Source organism: Chrysoperla carnea, chromosome 5, assembly GCF_905475395.1.
Source record: "Chrysoperla carnea chromosome 5, inChrCarn1.1, whole genome shotgun sequence".
Classification (NCBI taxonomy): Eukaryota; Metazoa; Arthropoda; class Insecta; order Neuroptera; family Chrysopidae; genus Chrysoperla; species Chrysoperla carnea.
Genome location: NC_058341.1, coordinates 59,340,858 through 59,368,537, shown reverse-complemented (window position 1 = coordinate 59,368,537; position 27,680 = coordinate 59,340,858). Strand labels below are relative to the sequence as shown.

Genomic DNA, 27,680 nt, shown 5'->3' with positions numbered 1-27,680 from the left:
GAGAATTCTATATCTAAATGGTACGTGAATAGCGAGTCATTTTAAATGATTGATGCTTATATAACATGATCAAATACAGTGTGGTCCAAGTTGTAACAAAAATATCCTTAACATCTACTCAAAAATTTTATTTAATTCTGTAAAAAAGTGGATTTACGGACATTCTACCTTAAAATAGAACTACGATAACAGATATAAACAGAGTTTCAGCAGGCGCTGAATAAATAGACAGATATTAAGAAATCATAGGAATTTACAACAACACAATCACAAAAATAGCCCATATTTTTAATGGTCTAGTTACTTTTGACTATCATATTTCTTGCTTAGCGTATTTAAAGATTTTCGCAATGGACAAAATTTCTTTAATATGAGGGGATTTTCCTCACAAAATAAATAGTTACTTTTCTTCGTATGTTAATTCAAGAATAATTAATATTTATACATCGGAGAAATTAACATATTATGTATTATAATATTAGGAAAATCCCTAATGACGTTAAACAGTTAATATGGTTGGCTTAAATTAAAAAAAATAATAATAATCTATGAAATAACTATTATACGATGTATATATGTACCATAAATAAAGGTATACTAAGTTAAGTCCCAAATTTGTAATGCTTACAAATATTGATTCTACATAAAAAAATAAACATTCATAAAAAAATAAACAACATTTGTTTTAAACATTTTTTCGTAAACGTCACTTTAAACACGTTTATCCGTGGGGGCGCAAATTAAGACAAAATATTAGGTTTTATTTTCTCCAAAACTATGAAAGATAGGCAGTTGGAAATTTGCTGGAACAATTTTGGATTTAAGCTCTCGGCTATCGATACTAACTGTGACATAATGAAATATAACTAGATGTAATTTTACTTTAAGTTTAATATTAAATATTTCCGTTTTCTGTAATAGTGTCCCATTTTTTGAAAAAGCTTTAGAACCCAACCAACTCTTCAATAGTCAACAAACTCAACCCAACCAACTCGTTGTTACAACAAGAGTTACATATGATAATAAATTTAAATTAAAATGTTGAAAAAAAAAGTGAGACTGCTGCTGAATTCGAACTAAGTAACCACAAAAATAACAAATTATAGAGCCACGCCTTTACCGACTAAGCTCTCCAGGCTTCATAGTAGTAACTATAATATAACATAAATACAGTAGAACTCCAATTATCACTCCGACTATCCGAATCGCCGATTATCCGAATCACTTTCAGAAAAAAATTTGTCCAAAAAAAGTCTAAAAAACCTAATAAAAATCATTGTCTTTAAAAAACAATGATTTTTATTTCTAAACTTGTACATAAGTACATTTTATTTATACAGTAGAATCTCGATAACTTAAACCTCGGTAACATAAAAACCTCTGTTACTTCAAAAAATACTATGTTCCCTTCCCATCAGAGCCCAAAACCTCTATAACTTAAAATACGCAACCTCTATAACTTAAATAAATAATCTCTGTATAGGCCCTCAGTAACTACATAGAAACATGTACATACCTCTATATTAACTAGGGTACATAGAAACATGTACATACCTCTATATTAACCTTTACCTAACATAGACACTTGATAACTTAAAACCTCTATAACTTAAAATATTTTGTGTTTCCCTTGGACTTTAACTTATCGAGATTCTACTGTATTTAAAACATGTGAAAATATCATGTTTCTTTCATTTAATTCAATAAAAAATAGTGCAATATCAAAACGTAGCTTTTTTTCTCTCCAAAGGCAATTTTTTTAAAAAAACTCCGATTATCCGAATATTTGATTATCCGAATGGGTCCCGGTCCCCATTAATTCGGATAATTGGAGTTCTACTGTAATCCTAAAATGCATGTCATGGTCGGTAGTTGACAGCCTAATTCTTCCTGCCGCGAGACGCACTATAGTCGTAACCCTTGTGCACTACGGTTCAAATAAAAGAATGAGATAGAAACATTCATTTCCTCTTTCACTTCACGGGCCATGATTCCACTTACACGCACTAGCAATATAAGAGTATTAAATATATGATTCACACATTTAAACAGTTATTTTGCAAGTTACTCTGGTTTTTGTTCAATGCCTGCCAAATTTAAGCCTTTTATCGTATCCACCCGATATTTAAAAGCAGTGAAAAGGGAGATTCAAATTATTTTTGAAGTTTTGTCTTAAATTTTTCCCTTGAAAGAGAAGGTGCAAACAAAATAGGGAATGAAATTAGTGTGTAATCATTTTGCAGTATTTTAAGTGTTCCATTGCACTCAGTCTTTAGTAGTCTCCCAATATTTATTTGATTATGAAATACAATGTAGTGTACACAGAGTATGAAGTACAGTGCAGACAGACAAATAGTCTCTGACGCTGACGGTCGATTAAATGAATGCTGACTGTACTATTTTCATAGGTAAAATAAAAACAAATTAGATTTGTATTTAATTGATTGTTTCTGTTTTTTTATTTTTATTTTGATCAATAACTGTTTTTATACTTATACCTTTATTACATCATAACCTTGGATTATATATTTTATATTCGAGTGTATCAAATACAGAATGTTTCAAAATTAATACTAACAAAACTATGTTTTATTCCTAAATATTATGTCATTATTGCAAACTATGCCTAAAAATCATATAAACGGTCCTTTTTAGCATGCTAATTAAAAGTAATTTAAGTTTGAGAGCGTTAATTTGTGGAAGAGCGTTAATAAAGTGGATTTTAAGCAAATAAAATAAAATTTTAATTAATCTAATTAAAAGTGTCAATGGGCTCAAACAGGACAAATGGGAAATTGAATTTTCATACAATGTATATATGAAATATATCAAGGTATACTAAGTTTAGTCCCAAGACGTTTATAGCGTGCCCAGGACGTAAAAAGTGTGGTTGATTTCGTAAATGAGCAACAAAGGTCAATTGAGACCGAGTTTGGGTCCTTGTAAGCCGTTAGAGAGAGAACAAAAGTTTAAATGTAAAAAATTTTCCTTATAAAAAATTAAACAACTTTTGTTTGAAACATTTTTTCTTAAGCATCACCCATGGGGGCGCAAATTTCAACAATTAACTCAGTCAATTGTTTGTTTTTACTTGTTATTTATATAAAAAAAACATAAAATTTTATGAATAAAAACTTCTAATTAAAAAATTTCTTTTATCTCTTATAAATTATGAACATTAATTAATTTTTAAACGACCTTGAAAATCGGCGAAATATATCCTTATTTAAACAGAACAACTTTTAGTCGAGTTTTTCATTTTTTTCACAAACATTTCGTTGAAAATATTTAATTACTCGAGTAATTAAAATGGGACACCTTGTATACAAAAAATTTTTAAACTTAAAATACTGCCTGATAAAATTTTATTTTGATCTAGGAAATTATGACTTCACAGCTTTATTGTTATGCGTGGTAAAGTTTTTGGAAATTTTTTTGATAGTACCCAACTTTTAACACAATTTTTGGACACCCATTTTATTTCATAGAATGACTCATTTTTTGAAAAAGAAAATTGATAGATTTTTGTCTTTAAAAGGGAAAAATAAAGAAAGTAAAATATAAAAATTTTTATGATGAAAGTCGTTAATTTATAACTTTATGAACTAGTTTGGTGTGTGTGTAAACAAGGTCAAATTGGATTACCTATTTTAGTATAAAATATTATTTATTAATTGTTATTATTTTATTTATTAACTAGCTGTTACCCGCCCGCTTTGCGTGGCGTAAAATATACCCGCTTTGCTGGGCAACATCCCCACTTGCACCCCTCCCTCCTATTCCAGGCTATATCTCTGTGTCAAATTTCATCCAGATTCGTTCAGCTGTTCTAGTAATTTTAATTAAATCCATTCAGTAATTTTCGAAACCATCCACCGAAGCATGCAGGTAAATTTCAGCTTAATATCTCTTTTCGTTTTTGAGTTATCGTGGCGAACAGACGAACAACCGGAATCTTATCACACAAACTTGGGACTAAACTTAGTATACCTTGATTTATTTCACATATACGTGGGATAATAATCATTTCATATACGATTTCTTTTTTTCTAGGCATATTCCAAAAGTAAAAGCAACGACAATGGCTGAAACACCTGAATTAAAACGAATCGCTGAAAATACAAAAATTCAATCAAACGTTAAATATCATGCAGATTTCGAAAAAAGTAAAGGCAAATTTACACAAGTAGCTGATGATCCAGAAACATTAAGAATAAAACAGAATAGTAAAATTATTAGCAATGTTGCATATCATGGTGATTTAGAAAAGAAAGCCGCTATGGAACAAAAAAGAACGCTTAATGAAAATGGTGATTATGTTGGTAAGTTAATACAATTTTTTTTTTGCTAAAATTATACTCAATTGGTTTTTGGTACCTATTAAATTTTATTATTAACATATTCATGCATAATAATATAACCATTCAGAAATAACTCTTTTTAACGATAAATGAAGCCCACAATAAAAAGTCATGAGTGCCCTGCACTTCGTTTATGGATTTTGGTTCCAAATGCATTTCTGTGAAACTTTAAGGAAACCTCTCGAACGCTACGATCAAAAATCTCAATGAGTCTTATTATGCATAAAATAAAAAATACGTATAAACAATAAAAATTTTGACTTAAATTATGTGACAATGGGCCCTCATAGGTATTTGGCTCTATTGAGATTTAATTTAACCCGATCATCTTAGTCAAAAAAGTGGCCAACCTCGGAATAAGCGGAATATTTGTAAACGTTTATTTTGATCGTCCTCCATTTCAAGAGTGGTTCGACGTAAAAAAAAAAAAAATTTAGAAAAGTTTATCTTCTACAACTTTTATTATAAATGTAAATACGATTGAACACAAAGAAAACGAGATATTCTCAAAAAACTGATTTTCGCGACCTTTGACTTTTAATATCCAAAGACGCGCACACGTGATCATATGTGGCTCTTGAGACAACATTTGTATCATCAAAATAAAGGTTGGCAAAAAAATTCAGCTTATTCCGTTAAAATCACAGGTGAAACCCTAACATGATTGGAGTAATTAGGAAACCAAAACCCATAAGCAACGTGCGAGGTACTTGGTTTTAAAAGGACAGTGCATCTATTTAAAAAAGAAAAGAATGAAGAGGCATTTCCAATTAGAGTTGCTTGTTTTAGAAAATGGACATTTTTTACTTTGAACAATCAGGCTTTTTTTTTTTGTTAATTATAGATTTTTAATTATTCAACATTTAAAACACTGATTGCGAAAATTCTGTCCTTAAAGAAGAGAATTTCTTACAAAAAATAATAAACACTTGTTCCCCAAAATATGTATAAAATTGTTTTTAATGTAAAAATACCTACGTACGACTGTACTATATAGTAACAAAATATCTATTTTTTATTGGTAATTTTCTAAAATAAAATTTCTATTGACCCCGACGTGATTTGAACACGCAACCTTCTGATCTGGAGTCAGACGCGCTACCGTTGCGCCACGGAGTCGTTGTATCTATCATGCAATATAAACATACACAACAAATTTTAATCAATATTTTAAATTATGAGGAATTTAGGATTGATTAAAAATTGTATTCATATGATCGAAGTTCAAAATTAGTATTTTTGAAACAATTTTATAATCTTTGTATTTTCAATTGATTATTTTTCGATAAAAATTCAATGATGCTGCAAGGTCGTAAATTATAATTTGTATTGTTAATCTTCTCTTGGAGATTATCACTTCTCCGTTTAATCAAAATGTCCTTTTAGAAAATATTCTATAATTTTCATGAGCACAAAATTGGTTTAAATTTTTGTTTCTTTTCGATTTTACCTCAATTTGCGATATTCGGTCTGAAAAGTCAGCCAAACTGGTCAGCAATACAGCCATTTCTGTTAGAAGTTTTTTTTGAATATTTTAGCGGATGAAATTCTTCGAACAAAATTTGTTCGAAGTGATTTCAATTGGTCAATAAATTTTAGTAACTGGTCCAAATATGACGTCTTAACAATCTGATTTTTAATAGAGTATGCTTTTGATAGAATTGGAATGACTTTTTCAGGCCTCAAATGTCGCAACTTGAGAAGCTAAAAAAATTTAGTTGACCTTGTCATTGTAAACTTCCATAGAAATGGCTGCTTTGCTGACCAATTGATCAAAGATCACTGAACAACTATGACCAATTGAGTTGATTTATTTAGCCTCCAAATATCGCAACATGGGGTGCTAAAAAAATTTAGTTGACCTTGGCATTGTAAACTGCCAATAGAATTTCACAATTTTTCTTACGAATATACAATGGATTTGACCTAAGCAATTACATCAGATGTTGGCACGCTTAAAATCGTTTGACACTCAGTCTATATTATGTCAATGTGCTATTTAAACCACATAAATAATAACTTTTTATTTTTCTATCTTTGTCAGTATTGCTGGCTATAAAAGAAGAATCAATTCAATTGGTCACGAGTAATTGGTCGTAATTACCGACCAACTATTATTTCGTGACCAATTGGGCAGATTTTTCTTCTATAGACATTATTAGGGAACGGAGTACAGCAGAAAACTGGATGCACTCTTAAATTCAAGATAGCGGCACATTTCCGTAAGAATGGCATCTCAACTTTTTGAATTGAAGCTCGCCAAAGACCTTATCTCAAATTATCTTTCGTTCTCAATTTTTTTCCCATTTATCTATAATTAGATTGGAGTAATATGTGCCATTGAAATTTAATGATATAGATTCTAAAACCCCAAGAAGTTTGTACTATAGGAAATTGTAGTTTATTGAACCAAAAGTAAAAAAATTAATCAGCTAATTTACTATTTAATGTGCTTTATTTATGTAATCGCATGCAAACGCTCCATTATTTATGTATGTGTTGTCGTTGGTTGCTAGATAGTGTTTCTTGTGTTGTTTTAGATGTACCCGAGGAAATAAATACTCATATAAACAAACCTCAACATCATCAAACCTCACATGCTCCCTCTTCATTACATCATGCTCAACCCCAATCTCAATCCCATCATCATAACTCACATGTGGCCACATCTCAAACACCCATAACAAATAATCAACATCATCAGCAACATCAGCATCAGCATCAACATCAACAAGTCAATAATCACCATCAAACAAGTCATTATCAAACACCAACCAATATGAATAATCCTTCAGCGGTCTTTGTACAACATGAACAATCAACAATTGCAAATCAACAAGGTGGTTATGCTAGCAATGTACCTACGTCTAGTTATCATCACGGTTATCCACCTGGTGCACAGACACCGACACATGGTGGCCATCATCATGCTGGTCATGGTGGTATTGGTAAGATTAGTGATTATGATCCGTTAACTGATCAGCCAAGAAATTCACCGTATTCAGCTAGACAAAGTTCAACGGTTATTTATACGTCGAATCAAGGTGCAGGTATGTGTAGTTTGTAGTCTTTATCATTCATACCTATGTGTTGTGATATTTTACAAAAATTATTCATTTTATGAAAATATATATAGTTGCTATATGCGGTAGGAGGTCCTAAAGATTAAATTTTCCAATTTTTAAGCCTAAGCAAAGACTGATTAAGAAATTTTACTCCCATAGACAGTTTAAAAAATTAGAGCCCCCCGTAATAAAAATCTATCAATAAAAAACTTTCTTAAGTTTCAAGTTATTTATTTCTTAGAACCTGTAACATCGCGTTAGTTGTTCAGGGTAATTCTCCGGCTCGTTATTGACGAAACTAAAGATTATTTTGTGGTTCCGGTAAAATATTTTTTACATCGATATTCCCTATTATGCAATTTATTCTAATCGGTTTTTGATTCACCCAATTAAATCCAGGCAGAAGACTATGGAAAATGATTATTCGATGTCGTATACCATTACAAAATTTTTACTAAACTACAAAAATCTTAGGTAGTCGAGATTTTAGCTATTGATTGGATTTTGTGAAATGAACATAAGAATTTCTTGAAGTGAATAATTTTTGTAGAAAAGCACGACTTTGTAAATAAAACTGTTGTGTCATAAATATACCATTGCTTTTTGTATCTGCGATTTTGTGTAATTTATGAGCTTTTAATTAGCTAATTTGTAATTTTTATTATATTTATAAATTTTTACTGTATTTATAATCTCACAACTTGAAAATTGATTATAAAAAAAAAACAACAATCTTCTTAAAAGGTCCACGAAGTTGTAAGTCAAATACATTTCCTCTGATAATTTATTTTTTTACAAACGAAGAATTTTCGAACAGGCACACAGATTAACCGCAGTTTTATACGTCTGATAAATCATGTCTCATAACTGATTATATAAATTATAATTTTTACAGTAACGAATCCACCACAAAGAAGAATTGGTTCTGTCTCAGATTTAGATCCTGTAAATGATGTGTACGGTTCTTTAAGCAACGATTATCGAGGTGGGAATGCGAATCATCATCAACAACAATATACAAACAATCATCATAGTAACGTGGTACAACAAAATACACAACAACCTCCGCCACCATCTACACAAAATGCAAACAATTTAACTGGGGTAAGTACCGACTTATTTATAAAAGTATTATCAGGATAATAAAGTGGGACAGAAAGGGTGTTTTGTTAAATGATTAATACATACTTTAAACTTCGTGAGTGGCTTTCTTTTGGTGAGTCTACCAAATTCCTGTCTACGACTTTTTTGAAAGTGCTGCGTTTTCAAATTAGCATGATAACGTCATATTAAAGCTATCGGTCTGAAAAAACGCGGCATGGTATTTGTCGGACATTACGAACACTAATAATTATTTAAAAATTTAGCAAAAGTGAACTTTGTATTTATTCAGAAACAAAAATACTTAAGTACAGCATGTTCGAGGTGGTAGACAAACTCATTAGTGCAGTTTTTTGCCTGACTATTTTATTGTATAGTAATTACTAATTTTATCAAGTGGTCATAGTGTCCGACATGCTCGTTTGAACACGTAACACTTTCAAAAAAGTTCGCAGAGAGAAGTTTGATAGATTCGCCAAAAGGAAGCCACTCACGAAGTTTCAAGTATGTATTTCATCATTTAACAAAGTACCCTTTCTGTCTCACGGTCTAAATAGGATATTTGCCACTAAATGCTTTTTATACCATGTATATATGAAATATACATAGTATTATAAGTTTAGTCCCAAGTTTGTAACGCCTAAAAATATTGATGCTACAAAAAAAAAATTGGTATAGGTGTTCATAAAATCACCTAATTAATCCATTTCCGGTTGTCCGTCCGTCCGTCTGTGGTCACGATTACTCAAAAACGAAAAGAGATATCAAGCTGAAATTTTTACAGCGTGCTTAGGACGTAAAAAGTGAGGTCAAGTTCGTAAATGAGCAACATGGGTCAATTGGTTCATGGGTCCGTAGTACCCATCTTGTAAACCGTTAGAAATAGAATAAAAGTTTAAATGTAAAAAATGTTCCTTATCAAAAATTAAACAACTTTAGTTTGAAACATTTTTTCGTAAACATCACTGTTTACCCGTGAGGGCGACAATTAGGGCGGAAATTTTATAATATGTACTATACTTGATTATCAGTTATGTATGTGTCACATGTTGGTATATGTAATGTGATAAAGAAATCAATACTGACTATACATGGTATTTCAACAATTAACTCAGTCAATTGTTTGTTTTCACTTGTTAATTTTAAAAGTATGTGATTGTCGTCTGAATTTTATTCACCAGTATTTCAGTTGGGGGTTTTTCTACCTTAACCTAATGTTAGTGTCAGGAACTTGGATATCAATATCGAGATAGTGAAAAAAGTGTTCCAAATGTTATAAATGAATACCGACTCTGAATGGCCAAATGGAAAAGAGAATGTGAAAAACATTCCGCCATACCAGAGAAGACATGGGAAAAAACAATTTTGGGTAAAACTTTTCAATCCGTTTTTGCCTAAACTGTACGGTTTGCGAAAAAAAGTTCCGAACAAAAAAACAAAAAGCTACCTTTTTTAATCGATAACATTTTTCTAATTTAAAATGTTCATCTATCTGTTACCAGGTATGTAATAAAGTGAGCTTTTCATTGAGCTTGAAAACCTGGATCAAGTTTAGTGTATGCGTAAGATGTGCGTCTATAATCCCAACATTTTTTGTTTGCATTTTGATCAATAAAACTTATTTTTCGAGTTTCAAGCATATGTTAACTTAAAAAAAGAGAAAGACACTCTGTATAAAACAATACATTTTATTGTTGACGGGTACCCGGGTCACGGAAATTAAAATATATCAATTTTAATCGTAATCTATAAAACTTGGAGGGTGTGTTGTTTGTATGACGCCCGATAAGCAAGGATTTCCGAAATTCTACTCCTAAGTGATTGAAAAACGTGAGCAAATTAAGAGCAAGGGAGGTGAAGACTATAACGCGGTGATCTTTGCTTTTAAGCCCAGCGAATCGGGTGAATATCAAGCTAGTTATCTCATAAACTGTGTGATCGCCTTCAAGTTTAGTGCGTATTGCATTTAATTACTTATTTTCCAACTTTTGTAAATTTCTTAATCAATCGCTGAGTTATTTCACAAAACGTAATCAAAATCAATAGACTCATTTTTATTTTATTGAAATAAACATAATTGTGAAAAATTAAAAGTGCTAAATATCCTATTAATTTTATAATTTATAAATAATACATGTTAACACTTATTTTATATTTTATAGCGTGTGTATCGAGCTTTATACGATTATGAAGCACAAGATGCTGATGAAGTGTCATTTTTAGATGGTGATTTAATTGTACAAGCAGCTAGTGTTGATGCTGGTTGGATGACTGGTACTGTACAACGTACAGGACGTACGGGAATGTTACCAGCAAATTATGTTGAACGTGTTGTTATTTAAAAAAAAAAATACATAAAAACTAACAAAAAAAAATTAATTTTTTAATCGAGATTAATCAAATGCCTTTTTCAAAGCTATTAAATATATATTAATGACACCCCCATCAATTAATCATTTTTATGCATACAATTTGATCATTTTGAAGTGATTCTCTTGTTTTTTTATTAATTGTGCAATTAGTGTTAAAACTTTTACGTGATAGTCTATTTGTAAATAGCGCTTCTATCGGATGACAATGAAATTATCATTTACAGTGAATTTATTTTGAAATAAGACACTGCTTTCATATATGTTTCTAAATACATAATACGGGAAGTAGTGATTCGAGAGAACAATTATCTGGTTATTTACCGGTTAGTTATTTTGTTAATTAACCAGTAAAATAAATTTATGAATGATAACTAACCAAACATTTTTAATAAATAACTTACAAGTGATTATTGAAAATATTTATTCAATTCACTTTTGAATAATAAAACTAGAATAAGAAATACAAAATTACATTTAATATTTATATATCCCGCGTTATGCTTAATAGCTCCGGTAATACGTTGTAGATATGCTAGATGTCATTAAAAACTTATTTGGTTAATTGTCCGGTAATTTACCAGCAGTTTATTGATAAATTAAGTAAAATATATTTCAAAATAAATTCATTATAGCATCAGCTATAAATGTATTATCATTATAGCAAGACGCAAGATGTAAAATCGAAAAAGAGAAAGTGTAGAGCTAGGAGGAGATTTAGGTTTCAATATTTAACTCGATCAAAGACGAACCTTGAATTTACAAATTTCGGCTGTAAAACTATTAGAAATATTAATTTTTATTAATGGAAAATTGTAAAAAAATTCAAACGATCAAATTAAATGAGTAAATCTTTTGTTGTTGAAACTTGCTCATTTAATGAATTTTCTTTTAATGTTTGTCAAATTTGCCATGAAAAAAAATAATTTGGGTTTCATAATATCTCTAGGAGGGGAAGAATTCTTTGGTAGCGGTACGCTGTATGGCATAGAAAGAGTTGAAATTTATTATTAGCCATTATTTGTTGCAGTAAAAGGTGTTAAACAAAATTAATGTGGGTTTGTCTGCATAGAAGTAAAAACAGTAGCATAACTGGAAATATTTATTATTTAACTATTTCTATTAATTCTACTGTTTCAATTCACCCCGTTTTAACGTAATTTAAAAAAAACTTACGCCTTAAATGATAAAATTCATGGTTTCCAATAGAGGTGTTACACTAAAGCACTGATTAACAATGGTGACAAATAATATACTTTAATGACGTACCACTTTAGTCTGAAACAAAAAAAACAAAAGAATTTACTAAAATTATAATCAAATAATGAACGAATTTTCTTAAACAGGTGTTTTTTAACGTCTTCCTAATATTTATATATCTAATTAATAGAAAATAATTAATCAGACATTCCGAATAAGCATTTAGAACCACACAACGGTCTAATTCCACACACTATACACTTGCAATTTTTGGACGAATTTTACGAATACGACGAAAAAAATAAACGGAAAGTCATTCCATATATATGTTTTTTCTGTTTTAAAACATATCCTTGATTAGTGCCTTTTTAAATAAAATATAACAACATATAGGTATTTATATGTAAATGGCCTTTGAAAAATTCTAAATTATGTAAATTAATTAAAACAATGTAATAATTAGGAATATGAATTGATAATTATGTTTTTGGCCTAGGAAGTTAATTTATTATTAATGTTTATTAAAATTATCTCTTCCTATTATGTTTTTTTATTTTTAGTTTTACAATACAGGATGTATTAAAACGTATGTAAAAAATTCCAAGGAATTATTTCACGGGTATCATGATGTTTGATTTCCTTTCATGTTTTCATGATTTGCACTTTAATTCGAAAACTACTTCGTTAATGATGTTCAAAAACTAAGATATTGTAAACCAGTAGAATATTTTTGTTATTTACGTTCATCAAATAGAAAACGGCTAAAGTTATCAAGATGGAATTTTTTTAATTTTCTTTTTAATATTTCACTAATCAACGATCCTTAATTTTATATTTAAAAGAAAAAAAAGGTATTTATGAGATGGCGCTAGCCAAGTCGCTATTTCCGATAAACAGAAGTTTTCTCCTGAATCTCCAGGTTTCAAAAATTATACTCTTTTTTCGACGAATTTGGCCGAGTTTTACACGGTTTTTCACGAACGAAGTGAGTACTTTAAACGCACGAGTGGATAATATGTTAACAAATAACTAATTATTCATTGAGTGCGCTAAATTTAATTACCGCAGTGAATTTTTCGTTTTCATGTAACCAATAAGTTTGAGACACCCAATGGGTATTTAGCTATTTATCGCACGGTAAATGGTGAAGAGAAAGGGAGTACTAAGGCAGCTATCAACAAAAGCGTCCCAATAAAAAAGCCGGATCATTAATAACTTGCATTTTTTTTATGTCAACTTATATTTTTGAACATTTTTACAATGTCAAGAAAATACTTGAGAAATCGTTCCTTAAAATTTTTCTCCTATGTTTAGAAACATTCGATATATGATCCAAACTATTATTTTTTACTCCGTAAATTTTTGTTGGAGTATAGAATTTAATATTTATTGCTTTATATATATATATATTATAAATAGTTTTTCGTTTTAAGTATTCATACCTTTTTTTATTTTTTATTCACAAAAATTTTGTTTTTAATGAAATGAAAACCTAAAAACAAAATAGTTTGTATCTTAAATGATTCATTAAATACAAAATTTTAAATTATTATGACCAAAAGACCTTCTATTTTTAGTAGTTAATCAAATGTATATTGTTTTCAAAATTTTTGTAAATGCCAATTGAGCAAATTTTACTACACTCTATGTTATATATTTGTCGCAGTCAACTAAGTTAATTAGCGTCAAATACATCATTTCATGAACTGGCTGGCTCATTGTTTATTGTTTATTAACTCAATAACCAAGTACACATGTAAACAATTAAAATATTATTTGTTAACAGTTACACTTCCATGGTATTTGAATTCGCAAAGAAATTTGGTTTTAAAACATGCGCAGATATTATTGCAACACTGATTCACAGTAGACTTACAACTACATTTTTGGAATCACTGGCCTGCAAATGATGACTGACATTCCACAGCCTTTCTCAAAGAAATTAAGACTTTCTGAAATTTCGTCGCCATAGTTTATACCTGAATACTAGAAACTCTTGTCGTGAAAACCAACTTTTTGTCACCACTTTCTTCTATAGTACTTTTTTTTTTTGCGTAAACGCAATCAAACTGTAAGAAACACCAACAATATTGATTCTTTAAATTTAAATGAGTAGACTAGGCCAGTAGTCAAACGTTATCGATTCAATTCATTTGCCTAGCTGTTTGATTGAATGACTGAATTTCTTCCAGGACACTAGTTTAACGCTGCCGTTTAGTGAAAAGCTAGGTTATTAATTGAACGGCTAATATTAAGCTAGTTGGCTGCGATATATATATAAAGCCTTCCAATTTTGGTCTTCCGTTTACCTAATAGAAAAGTGCTCAATAGATTGATTGCTCAGTTGTTTTAACTTCAAAATTATGACAGATCAATATTAAAATTAAAATTTTCCCGAGGTTGTTTCTCCCAATTGAAACTAGTTGCCTAAACACACACTGATCAAGTAAAATTTTGAATATAGACTTATCGAAAAATATTTGACGATTTTCATCAATCAGGATTGTTTCACTGTAGTCGCTTCAACCGTGTAAACAACCTCTAAGAAGTATTTATTATCTGTCAGCTCAAACAATATTTTAAAAAATGTATTTAGTATAAGTTGTATGTATATTGTTGACATTTCGATGTTCTGACGTCATCACGTAGTTCGTTCATGTTAAAATTTGAAAAATATTAAACACGACGCGAATGCCATTTTAATACGTATTTTAAGGATGTCAACGCTAAGAAAATTTAAATTCCTTTTTCACACAACCCAAGTACAAAAATTGAAATTTAAAAAAATAATAAATGCCATTTTTTAGGATCATAGAATTAATTAAAACAAGATGAAAATAATGATGTAATTAAATTTACACTTTGCACTTTTTAAAAATTTATAATGAATAATTACACGATAAATTTTTTACACCAGTTATAATAACTTACGAAAACAATTGCATAATAATTAATTTTATTCGAAAAAAAATTTTTTATTCAAATAATAAAACTTAACATATAAAAAACTGAAAGTAAAAATCGACGTCATTAGATGTAGTTGAACAAAGCAGAAGACTTTGAAAGGAGCGGTAAGAGAGGTAACAAATCGAGATTTTGTAGGAGGCGATAAATCCTTTATTTAATATTATTCAACTAGTCACTAGTCTACCAAACAGACAGTATCCAGTAGGTGAAGAAAAACGCTGCGTGAAAAAAACCAAGCGTTTTTTAGCTGCATACGAGTACCAAAATTTTAAGATAGTGACGTCATTATAAATGCTCGAACTCCGCGAAAAAAAAAAACGGCGCACTTTCCAGAGACAAGATTTATAAAACAGGTGCTTCGCACTATCTTTAGTCGCAGTTCATATTTTTTTAAGCCTACGAATTAAATTTTGTCAGAAATACGGTATTTTAAACAGAGGCGGATTAAGAAATTTTAATTCCGAATGTAGTTTTAAAAATTAGTTCTCCCCATAATAAAAATATTTATTAAAACCTGTAAAATCGCGTTGGAACCTGTAAAAATTGCTTTACAATTCTCGCCTCTTTTGAAATTCAACCACAAGTCTTTCTATAATTTCTGCATATACTGTCACTATGAATGTGTTTAATGAACTTGGAGCTTTCTCTGCTGTGCCCTCTTTGCGTCCTGTTCATATTTTTTGACAATTGAGAGTTAAAAAGCTTTCTGCAGAAATAATATGAATCAGATTGTCATACATTTGAATAACTGTACAAATGCTTATATCAACGGACTGTAATTATTTGCATACTTACACAATTAATTTTAGGGTTGTTAAAAAACTTCCACGCGCGCACCCCTTAGTAAGCTGGCGCCTGTAAGCACGTGCCTACTGTGCCTCATGAATAATTCGCCTCTGATCTTAGAATTTATTTTTTCTATTGGTCTATTTTATAATACACAAGTATTTAAAAACAATAATTTTATATTTCAATGATGTCAACACTATTCCGATTTTTCATTTTGTTTCAACTATTATATAAGTTTTATTAATTTGAATAATTAACTTGAAAAAAAAATCTACTTATTTATAAATAAGGTCACTGTTATATATATAAATATTTTTTATAATTATTTAAATAATTAATTGTGAAATTTTTCTAATGAGTTTTTTTTAGGTATTATTTTTATATAATTTTTAACAATTTAATTAAAAGTATTTTTATATGGCTGTTAAATAATGCAATTTTTTAATTTCCATAATAATATTTTTATTATTATTATTTTGATTTTTGATGAGTCTTAAAAAAATATGAAATGAGATTTTCTTTTTGAATATAAATAATATGTTAAAATGTTTTTTATTTAAGTTTATTTTAATAAATAAATAAAGCTGGATCATGTTTAGAGTTATATTTCAGATTTTTCTTATCATAATTTATATTTATCATATAGATTGGCCAGAATTTAATTTTGTTATGATTTTCGAGAGTGAATTTTAGAGCGATTGAATTTCGAGATTTTTTTTTTTTTAAATAATAAAATTAGGTAAGGATAAAGTTCGTTTTGCACCTAAGAACGGTTGCATTAACTAACGCCGAATGCGTATTAATAAAGGAACCAAATTTCTGTCTGTTAAATTAAAATTACATTCTTTATTTGTACAACTAAAGCGTATTAAAATTACAACCATACTAAAATGATTTGCTGTAGATAGGGGATACGCACTAGTAAACGTAACAGCCCTCCAGGGTTGCTAGAAAATTTTAATTTAAGTCGCCTCACATATTTAAACATAGAAGAGTCGCCCAATCATCCTCAGTTGAAAATTCGGCGAAAATCAGAAATGAAAGTCCACCTTCACTTATATGATGATAACCAGATGATTTTTTTACGAAATTTTATTGATTGATTACCAAGCCTTTGGTACCTTGTCTACCGAAGAGTGTTCATGGTTATTTTTAATTGAATTAATTTTAATCAAACCTAAACAATTATTTTTGTAATTAAATTATCTTTCTTCTGATACCAATTTCGATTGATTAACAGATTGGTTTGACTTATCTGTTCATATGATATGAACATATCTACACCGATCTGTTAACCAATCAAAATCGGTATCAAAAGAAAGATAATTAAAATGCAAAAATAATGGTATAATAAACTGGTTGTAACAAACGTCTTCGAATGGATGCCAATTAACTAATAACTGCATAGTTTTTACTATTTGAGAAAGATTCTATATTATGGAAAAACTTGAAACCAAGAATTAAAAAACTAAATGGTAAATATAAAATGTTTGTTCTGATGAATATAAAATATAATAGGAGAAATCTAATTTATAACTAATATGCTTGATAATAACTTTAATGATTGCCAATTTAATTAAAAATAAGAATAATAAAGTTTAATTAATAAAAAAAAAAAGAATTGTAATTGAAATGCTTTAATATCTATTATACATATTATATATATTATGTTTTACAATTTATTCATTTATTAATATGTTCTGCAAATATACAATATATTATTAATTGATTTTAAAAAAAATATTTAATCATTTATTCATTTTTTTCCTATTATTGGGTTACTGTGATTTTATTTGAAAACAAGTGAAAATAACTAATTAACTGAGTTAATTGTTGAAATACCATGTATATACAGTGTTGATTACGCAATCGTTCGTTTTTTACGTCATGTAAGTAAAGAAAGATAGACACTCTTAGATAACTACAGTCGTGTACATATAACACGACTGTGGCGCCACACACACATGACTGTAATTCCCATATAATACATACTATACAATTTTCTAATATATTTTGCACCCTCGAGGGTAAACAGTGATATTTACGAAAAAATGTTTCAAACAAAAGTTGTTTATTTTTTTATAAGGAGCATTTTTTACAATTAAACTTTTGTTATATCTCTAACGGTTTACAAGATGGGTCGTACGGACCCAATACCCGATTAACCTATCGTGCTCATTTATGAACTCAACTCCATTTTACATCCTGCCACGCTATAAAAAATTCAGCTATATATCTCTTTTCGTTTTTGAGTTATCGTGTCCACAGAGAGGCAGACGGACAATCGGAAATGGAATAAATAAGTGATTTTATGAACAACTATACCAAAATTTTATTCGTAGAATCAATATTTTTAAGCGTTACAAACATGAGACTAAACTTAGTATACCTTGATATAATTCATATATACATGGTACAATGAAAATATTTCATATATACATGGTATAATTGACAAAAAAGCTACAAAACGAATGAAAATTTAGTAAGGTGCTCTTATAATCAATTAGCAGTCCCATTTACAGATGTCGACGGAGTAAAAGAGGGGGAAACGATTTGAACTGTTTCTCACTTATAGAGGTTTCTCGATTTTCCAGATCTTATTCACCCAGTTATGATTGTATTGGTTAATTTGTATCGATTTATTCTTGGTTTTGAAAAGAGGAGGGGGGTTATTTGATTGGGAAAGTAAATGAGATACACCGTGATTTGGATTTAATGAAAACATATTTGACATGACTAACAATAAATATATTTCAAGGAGATTAATTATACATTTCAAAAACATAATTCTTATTCACAATCATCTTCCAATTTAACAGTCTGTTGAGTAAGCTCTTCATGGAATACATTTCGTGTATTTTCTAACATCATAGTAAAATTTTCAAAATCCAACTTTTTCTCTTCCTCTAATGTTTGTATTCGTGTTTGTAATAATAATATTTGTTCTTCACATATTTCTAATCTAAAAGTAAGGCAAATTTCCATTTACTGCTGGTTTAATAGTCATTTAGTTCTTAATTAAAAATTTTTTCTGATAGCGAAAAAATTTTACAATTTATAGCAGGATATATTTCGTAAGCATCTCCTTTGTAGGAATGCACTATATCGAACATGAGCAAGTTTATACTCCGATTCGCGCTTGGCCGATTTTCAGGTGGCTGATCACAACCTTGTTTGGGGGCTGAATCCGTTTCTGTGCTTTTCTTTATTAAGTCACCAAGTCAAGTTTTGTTCGATAGATTTCACGTCGAATTTATTAACTTTATTAGAAAAATGTTGCAAACAACAGTTGTTTGTTCTTTGGGTTCTTTTTATAAAAATTAACCTTTCTGGCAATTTTCCTCTATCTCTTACCAGAAAAAACTCAACTACGAATATTTGCTAATTTTTAAGAAAAAGTAATAATAAATTCAGCTTTCTCATTTTCTGAAATCATCGGCTAAGTTTACAAATATCTTCCTTAATGTATTCACCCCTTCCACCTTTTCTAAGTTTATACCTGAGTCGTTTCCTCTTGGCCTGTGGTTACTGTCCAGCCTATTTGTCTTTATAAGTGACTACGGAACTAGCAATTATCGGACTAGACTATTAGAAAGAGCCTCAAAAAAATAAACGAATAGTGCCCAGATTAGAATAGAATGGTATTCTCTTGGATATTGGTAATATCTTCTCCCTTATCGCTAGTGGAGCCCACGATTCATTTTGTGGGCTAGATAATAACAGTCTATATGAATAAAAACTAAAAACAATACATACTTATTTTTCAATTCTTCAGATGGTTCTTGCAGGGGAACTAAACTGGTTGTACTGTTTAATTTCATCAAACTATTACGATTTGAGTATGTTGATATTGTACGATTCATAGTTTTGTCTGATTCTAATCGATTAATTTTCATATTCAACTTATTTGATTTTTGTTTTTCACGTTTCAAATTCAGTTGCAAATCATCTAGTTTACCACGCAGATTATCAACCTGCATATTTAATGCCGATACCATTTCCAATAACCGTTTACGCTCTACTTCGGCAGCTTTAAAAACTGCTTTTTCTTCCTAATTGTTATAAAAGCATAAACATTATAAATGTCTTATACTAGACCAGGGCCAATAAGTCATGCATCCAGATAAAGTATCTGGAAGAAATTTTTTTAATGCTACCCTGTTCTAAATTTTGAATCTATTCATGTTAGGTCATAAAGTCAATAAAATAAGATGATTTTTTTCGAGCAAAGGGCATTTTATGTCAAAATGTGATATTCTGTCACTATTTTTCAATTCAAGTTAATTCTGCGAGTTAAAGTTGTTAATTTTTTTATATGAATACCTTTTACATTTAAACTTTTGTTCTATCTCGGTTTACATGATGGATCATTTTTCATTTGATTGAATGAGCAAAATAATTCTATTTTAAAATTGGCATATCTCGGTCAATTTTGAAGCTAGAAAGTCGAAAAAAAAACAAAAATGTGCACACTTAAATCAGCTTTTTTAAGAGAAACAATTTTTTTGAAGATCTATATGCCTGTGCCCACATTGACCGGCAGTTAAATTGATTTTTTATTTATACAAACCTGTGATATCATTGGCAATGTTGATTGATGTTTAACATCAGCTTCATTTGGTACTGTCATCATTGAGGAAGTTTTCTGATTCTGGTATTCACGTATTTGTGATTTTAACTCATCAATTTTCGCCTCTCTTTCAAGTAATAATTTTTGTAAATTATCTTGTCTATCGCGTTCACGTTGCATGTCTGACATTAATGTATTATGCTGTACTTGTAATTTATCATATTGCTCTTTTAGTGCTTGAGATTTATCTTTATAATTACTTTCAACAACTTTTATTTCACCCTAAAATAGATCAGTTTTTATTTAATATTAGCTCTGAAATTATTATACAGTTAATGTAACGAAGGCTAACATAATAATACAGAGCGTAATGATAATATCAGATTAGGATGCTAATTCCTAAAATAAGACCAACTCTCTATAATTTAGATCAAAATTAGTTAGCCGCATACGGATCGGTGGGCCGACTTTTGGGACTTTGTTTAGAACCACAAATAGAAGGTTCATACAATAATCTAGCTTTCTGGGAATTATTCCGAAGTTCGATTTTTAATTATTGTTTATTCCCTGGATTATTAAATCATTTGCAGTGAGTTATTTTTCAGCAGTCACGGCGTTTTTATTGAGCTAATTTTTTTAGTTTATTCGTAGTGTCTAAGTTTTTTTTTAAAATATTAAAATTTATAAATCTTCACCAACCGTTAAAACTTGAATTAGCTGATTATCATGTTCACTTTTTTCCATCAAAGTATTTAATTTTGTTTTTAACGTATTCAAATCATTCTCGAGAACTTTAGATCGTGCCCGTGAACCGTCTAACTTCTTTTTAGTTTCTTCTAATGTTGTTTTCGTCGTACTTAATTCACGTGTTAACTGTTCTTGAATCTGACGTTTATTTGATTCTATTTGTCTCAAAGCAATTGTATTTGTTGATATTTCTACGGATGAAATGAGTTTATAGCTTAAAGAAAAACATCTTAGATCTGGTTTAGTCTCATTTATTAGAAAATGAATTCAGAAACAGAAATTGTAAAGTTAAGCTCAAAATAGACCGGTTCGGCTAAACTTGGTATGTACAAATGTGGCTCCGTATAGATGAGGAGTGATAAGATTTGATTACTCGCTCTTGGTTTATTTGGGATATATATTTCAATAAAAAAAGTGGTGTATGAAAAATTATTTTCAAATATTCTTTAGACATGCAAGCATCGTTATTTGTATATTAAGCATCCCGCTCAATTTATCTTTATACTCCGATGTACTCATTGGTATATAAAGCGTAGCTAGGAAACATTTATAGAGAGGTAAACCAGCTTCTTAGGGTGGTCAGCCTACCGCCAATAAACTATTCCAAAGATTTTTGAGTTTTTATTTAATAAATATGCATTGAGCTTGAAAAATTTCTCACGACTAAGCAAACAGTACATGTGAATAAAAAAAACCGCTGCCAAGCTTAACTAATTATCTAGGCCCCAGACCATTATTACAAGCCGTGCGAGATTTAAGTCTGCACAAACATTTTTCTTAGTTATTTTTATATACTGAAGTAAGTTTTCAAAAAGGCCTAACTGTGAAATGGTGCCTACAAATAAAAAAAATTTCCTGTTTGACAAAAAAATAAAAGTCTTCTTCGAGTCTTACCGCCATTTTTTTGTTTTTTTTTTTGTAATTAACTACCTGAGAGCCTAAATGGCGTTGCGGGTTCGAATCCAGGCAGCGGCAGTGTGAACATTAAAATTAATGGGAGCGGTAGAATTGATCACATTGTCATCGTTTTGATAAGAACGAAGTAATCGAATCCAGTAGCCTAGAATCCTTAGAGTAGCCTAATAGCGTCCAATCGGATAAACTTTGTATTTTAAGGTCAGGTTCAAGAAAATTTTAAATCACATCTATAGAATTGTTAAATGAGATTTTGGAAACGTCCGCAACGGTTTCCGTGGTCATTCCTGATAAGAAGAATGTTGAATGCTGCGGAGTTCATAAATTCTTAAACTAAGATATTAGAAAGTTACTTTTACCTTTTTCAATTGGAGTTATACTTAATTTTTCTTGTAATTCACTAAGTTTTTGCTGTAAACTAATAATTTGTTGGGCCCGGCCACGCCAATTTGAATTTGTATGTGATAAATTTGTAATCGATGTAAAACTTTCACCAATCTCTTGTGATAACAATCTATTTGCCTGTTTTAATTCGTTTGTTAATTGTATATTTAAATTTTTAACTTCAAATAATTTTTTCGATGTTGCTGCCAATTTGTCTGATAATATTTTTATTTGATCGGGATTTTCTTCTTTTTTCTCTGAAAACAGTGGAACACTTCTAAGTAAAATATAGTTAAATCAAGTAGATTTAAATTACAATCAATGGAATTTTACGGAATTACGGAATTTTAAATTTTAATGATGTTGTATATACCTACATTTGAGGAAGAAAAGAATCCTTGAATTTTAAAATTTAATTCTGACATCAGTATCAATAATTTATTATTAAAAAGCTCATATGCTTTCGAGATCGCTAGTAGGGTATTACACCCATTTTTCTAAAGTGTCGTAATATATTAAGTGTTAGCGCCAAAAAATTTTTTAATCCGACACGAAATATTTGCATTGTTAAACTAATATATTATATTTGATTGTTTGGACCAGGTACCTTCGAATTCTGGTTTTTCTACTTGTGTTTGTTCAACAGTTAATTGCTTAATTTTATTTTCTAGTTGTCCACATTTTGTTCGATACGATCCTAATTCAGCGTTTAATTCACGTATCCTTTTACTCAATTCAACAATTTTAGTTGTTGCTAAATCTGTATGACTAGATTGAGTTGATGACAGACTATTAAAATGTTCATACTGCTTTAATTTCCCTTCCAAAGATTCTAATTTTGATTGTAATTCTTCAATTTCGTAATTTTTTTGTTCGTTCATTGATTTTAGAAATTCATTTTCTTTTTTTAAATCCTACAAAACAAACTTTATATAATACTTATATTTATACAGAGTATCCATACTGGTACACAGTCATACAGGGTTTCACTCTGGCATTATAGGGAACAAGGCAGCGATATCTTTAGCGCGAGAAGTGTTATCTCAAATGCTCTTTTCAACTGAGCATGTCATCCCCATAGCAAGATGCTCCGCAAATTACCGAATCAAGAAGTAGCTACGTCAAATTCATCTTGATTACTAGGATTTTGCGCTGGGCATGTGATAGGTCAAGTTGTACATAACCACATCCAGCCCATTTGACTGTGTATGTACTTTTGAAACTAACTAGAATCCAGTTGAGAACACTCGAAATTTTATTAAGAACACTCGAAAGCTTGTTTATTTAGCTTGAAAATGAGCAAAATTGAAACTTCTGGATTAAAAATCCTATATCTTCTGAAATAATAATTGCACTGCGATTTTTCTTCTATCGTACGAAAACTTAAACTGCCTTCTTTTAAGCCCCGGAATATTGTTTTGTAAAACTATTCCCTGTTATCACTCTCCCACTTTTCGTTTTTAAAACATGCCAAAAAAAAAATTTTCATATTTTTTGTTTTTTTACTTGATTGCCATTTAAAAAAAAAGGCATTATCTACAATCTTATCATGCTCATTAGAAAATTTTTACTTTCGTGTTTTGGAATCTATTGCTCAAAAATATTTATCACTCCCTGATGCCGCTTTGTACTGAGGGTTGATATCGGTGAATACTAGTATTACTAGTACCTTGATGTAAACGAAGGTAAGATCAGATTCGATTTGTGGAGTAAATCTGAATCAACAGTACGAAATAAATCTGAAAAAAGCCTCGCCCCAACTTTCGGGTTTCATCGTTTGATAACTATAGCTTGAATGTAAAGATAAAGCCATACATCCCACCTGAACATTTTCACGAAGTTGTTTATTTAATTCACTAGGAAATAATATGTCATTTGGCATCCTAGGTACTTTTATTGCGTCCAATGATAAATTTACATCAATTGGTAATTTGTCTTCGGTTTCATTCATTTTGTATTTGGTAAATTTCTTGCCAATCACTATAAATCTTTTTTCGCATGAATAAATTAACAGGGGAGCCAATTAACAGAATGGCAAATAAAAATAAAAAAATGTAGGTTTTGTAGAAAAAATTATTTGACGTTTACTTTTTTTGTTTTTTTTTTTCTTGAAAAAAATAATTTTAAAAAACCCGACTTTGGTATTCAATAATCTTCAGTGTAGGTGGAGGCCAACTTGAGTCGCTCAAGTGCAGAAAGACACTCACCGGAATCGTTATTTGTTTCATCTATTAGGATCTATAGACATTTGAAGTTATTTTTTCGAAAAATGATCATTGAAGGGAAATTTGCTAAAGATACAAAGTGTTTCAAAAGTATAATGCATAGATACAGTAAAAAAAAATCGTAAGAATTATAAAAAAACAAAAAAATGGAAATCTGTATAAGAATTTTTGAGGGTTGATATTAAAACAAAGCTATCAAATATTCCTAATTAAGTTTTATCCCCATTTTTTGAAAAATGATAAATAAAAGTTCTTGTAATCGAGTCAGGAACAAATTGGTAACCCATCGTACTTAACTGAGCGATCAACTTTCTCGTAAACTATAAGAGATAGAAAATTAGCATGTAGCTTGTTCCCACTTGATTTTAAGAGCGTAAAAGGGAGAGCTTTTCCCAAGTTTAGTTTTCAGACGTATTTACGAAACTATAAAAGATAAAAGATTGCAAATTCAATGGGAGTGTTGAAAGTTTGAATAATAGGAATAAAACCAACTCCATTTTAAGGGAGTGGAAGAAGAGGGGTTAATATTTTTCATAAGTTTTGAAATCGTCAAAATATTTTTTTACAAAGCGTAAAAAAAATTTTTTTTTTTTTTTAAATTGGAGCAAATATTTTTTAGCTCCAAAATTTTACCGTGAAAAATTTTTTTGTATTAAATTTTGCGTTTATAAATTTTTTTACTTTACTATGTTTAAAGATCACAATTCTGAATCTGTTATCTACCTTTTCATTTACAAAAATGATTCTTTTTTGTTTCGGACATATGTCAAAAAACTGTTCAGGTAAAGACGTTTCTTTTATCTTTGTCAAAAGGCGCTGTTTGATAAAGAAAAAAGATATTTCTTTTCTTCACTTGAATAGGTTTTTTGACAACCGTACGAAACAATAGGAAATCGATGAAAAGGCCTATTGCATTGTTGCACATCTAGGGAGCAAAAGTAAAGAATGTCTCAGAAGCCGAGGGAATAAACATTAAATTTTAGACATTCTTTACTTGCTCCCGTGGTGTGTATACTGTTTTTCTTCCCGATAGAGGCAGAAAGCGGCAACTTCGTTTTGCACAGCGGCTATGTTTTGATAACTGGAAAAAAATAGGGTGGCACTTTAATGGCGGTTGAAGAGGAGGTAAACACATCTATCTCCATGGCATAAACAATCATAAAACAATAGAACATATTTTCTATTTTATAATATTCACAACTTTAGTTCGTAAGTTAATTAGCAGATATTACCTTTTTATATCATTTAATCATACGTTCTGAGGTAATGTTTACACCCTCCTCCTCATTTCATATTTAAATCAGTAGAGGTCAGTTCAGTATTTTGGAGTCGCAAATTGTGTAACTATTTTAAGGATATTTTAGGAATCGAAATTAAAATGTTTGTTATAAAATTAATATATTTTTCTTAATATTCTCCAATTTTACATAAATTGATTATAATTATATGTATCAAATAAAAAAAACAATAGAATTTTTAGAAAATTAATCAAGAAAATAAACACACTAAAAAAATTAGAGTAAAACAAGAGTAACTTTAGAAAATTCGCTATTTGGTTCGTTATGATGTCGGTATCATAAAAAAACCGCACAATTGTGATATTTTATAATTGTTAGATCGGCGATTACGGTTACGTTATAATGTCGAATATTAATTCGACACTATTGGCTAGTTAATACCAGCCAATATTTGAACAAATCAATAGAAAAATTTAAATGATTTTTTGTTGAAAATAGCATTTGTAAGGTTTTTAAGATATCTGTTTATGACTTAAAATTTTTGTTGACATCATTAATTTCAAAACATAATAGATGTCATAAATAGCAATAAATATCAAGAATTTAATATTTTATCATTTTGTTTAAATTAGCAACAGCTGAAATGTTTACGACAAATTAAAAATTTTACCGCTGTAAAACTAGTTTCAACCAAGGCATATAAAAAAGTTGAGCTCATTCCAAATTAAAACAAAATTAGATTATATTTTTTTTACAAATAAAAATAATTTGTTGTAAAAGTATAATCCAGATTGCAGCAATAATTTTTTTTAAATTGTTAAAATTAATTTAAAAATTATTTGAATTAAACGTTAGTGCTCGTTGGTTAAAACTAAGAAATGCTAAGATTGATAGCTCCGCAATGTGATTGGTGGATTTTTATAATATCGAAGAGCATACCTGTTTTTTTTACTTTGTTCTAGACATCATAACGAACAAAACCCCAGTTGCGTAAATTAATCCGTGAATAAAGCAATTTAATTTCTGTTTGGCAAATTAAAATTACATTCTATAATTATAAAACTAAATTATATTAAAAATTATTAGAAATCATATCTGGTACGGTGTTGGCAACGGAAAAACTGGGAATTATAATTTACATTGCTACGAAAACATGAAAAATTATCTTAAAATGATCTTAAAATCAAAAATTTTTACTGCTTTTTTCGGGAATGCACACTAGTTAAAAAGGTAAAAGACTGGTCTCAGATGCCAAACATACTTTTTCCCTATATAATTTCAATAAAAAAAAGAAACAAAAATCCAGTTGTCTTAAAATCAAGTTTTTCATGACGTTGCCAACTCCTATACCATGAGCAAATTAACAAATCGGAATAAAGTGTTTTTCAATACCTTTTATCAATGGCCAAAACGTAAGAAGTGAGAATGTTGATTTTGCTTATTTTTTACGTTTTTTGTGTATATGTGATGGCCATTTTGTGTGTCTCATTCTCAACGAATCTATTATCAAACTTTTTTTCATAACAATATTACTCTCTACGCATCCTCAGTATTGCACATAATTATTAAATAATTTGAAAATTTCTTAACTAATAAGCAGAGTCATTATTACATTAAATGATGCCAAAAAATTCTAAGAAATAAATTTGAAATTATTAAAAAAAAAAAAAATGAAATTATTCATAATTATTAAAATTAAGCATTAGGTATTTAAAGTATTTCTATCGGAGTAAGAGAAGACGCGACATT

At 29.4% G+C, this 27,680-nt stretch overlaps 2 protein-coding genes and 1 non-coding gene across 3 annotated transcripts in view; 1 reads left to right on the top strand and 2 right to left on the bottom strand.

The window, feature by feature from the left end:
• Nucleotides 1-10,986, top strand: part of LOC123299646 (LIM and SH3 domain protein Lasp) — a 55,084-nt gene extending 44,098 nt beyond the window's left edge. Inside the window, exons 3-6 of the mRNA XM_044881917.1 lie at nt 4,054-4,322; nt 6,902-7,411; nt 8,322-8,530; nt 10,690-10,986. Coding sequence (XP_044737852.1) covers nt 4,054-4,322; nt 6,902-7,411; nt 8,322-8,530; nt 10,690-10,869 — 1,168 coding nt within the window. The 3' untranslated portion in view covers nt 10,870-10,986. The remainder of the gene's footprint in view (nt 1-4,053; nt 4,323-6,901; nt 7,412-8,321; nt 8,531-10,689) is intronic.
• On the bottom strand, nt 5,409-5,480 carry Trnaw-cca. Its single transcript has one exon. It is a non-coding gene; the product is annotated as a tRNA-Trp (tRNA).
• Nucleotides 10,987-18,642: 7,656 nt separating the features above from the next.
• LOC123301262 (coiled-coil domain-containing protein 13) lies at nt 18,643-24,419 on the bottom strand. Its single transcript, XM_044883997.1, has 7 exons — nt 24,230-24,419; nt 23,076-23,318; nt 22,444-22,725; nt 21,122-21,360; nt 20,423-20,704; nt 19,609-19,904; nt 18,643-18,814 (listed from the first exon to the last, which is right to left on the bottom strand). Exons 1-7 carry the CDS (start codon nt 24,417-24,419, stop codon nt 18,643-18,645), a joined length of 1,704 nt encoding a protein of 567 aa, XP_044739932.1.
• Nucleotides 24,420-27,680: the final 3,261 nt, after the last annotated feature.

Bases quoted from the DNA above. Each gene is read 5' to 3' on its own strand.
- LOC123301262 (XM_044883997.1), bottom strand. From the start codon at position 24,419: ATGAATGAAACCGAAGACAAATTACCAATTGATGTAAATTTATCATTG. The intron at 20,705-21,121 runs GTTGGTGAAGAT...GATCTATTTTAG, and splicing joins AGCTAATTCAAGTTTTAACG to GGTGAAATAAAAGTTGTTGA. The intron at 19,905-20,422 runs GTTTGTATAAAT...TATAACAATTAG, and splicing joins CATTGCCAATGATATCACAG to GAAGAAAAAGCAGTTTTTAA.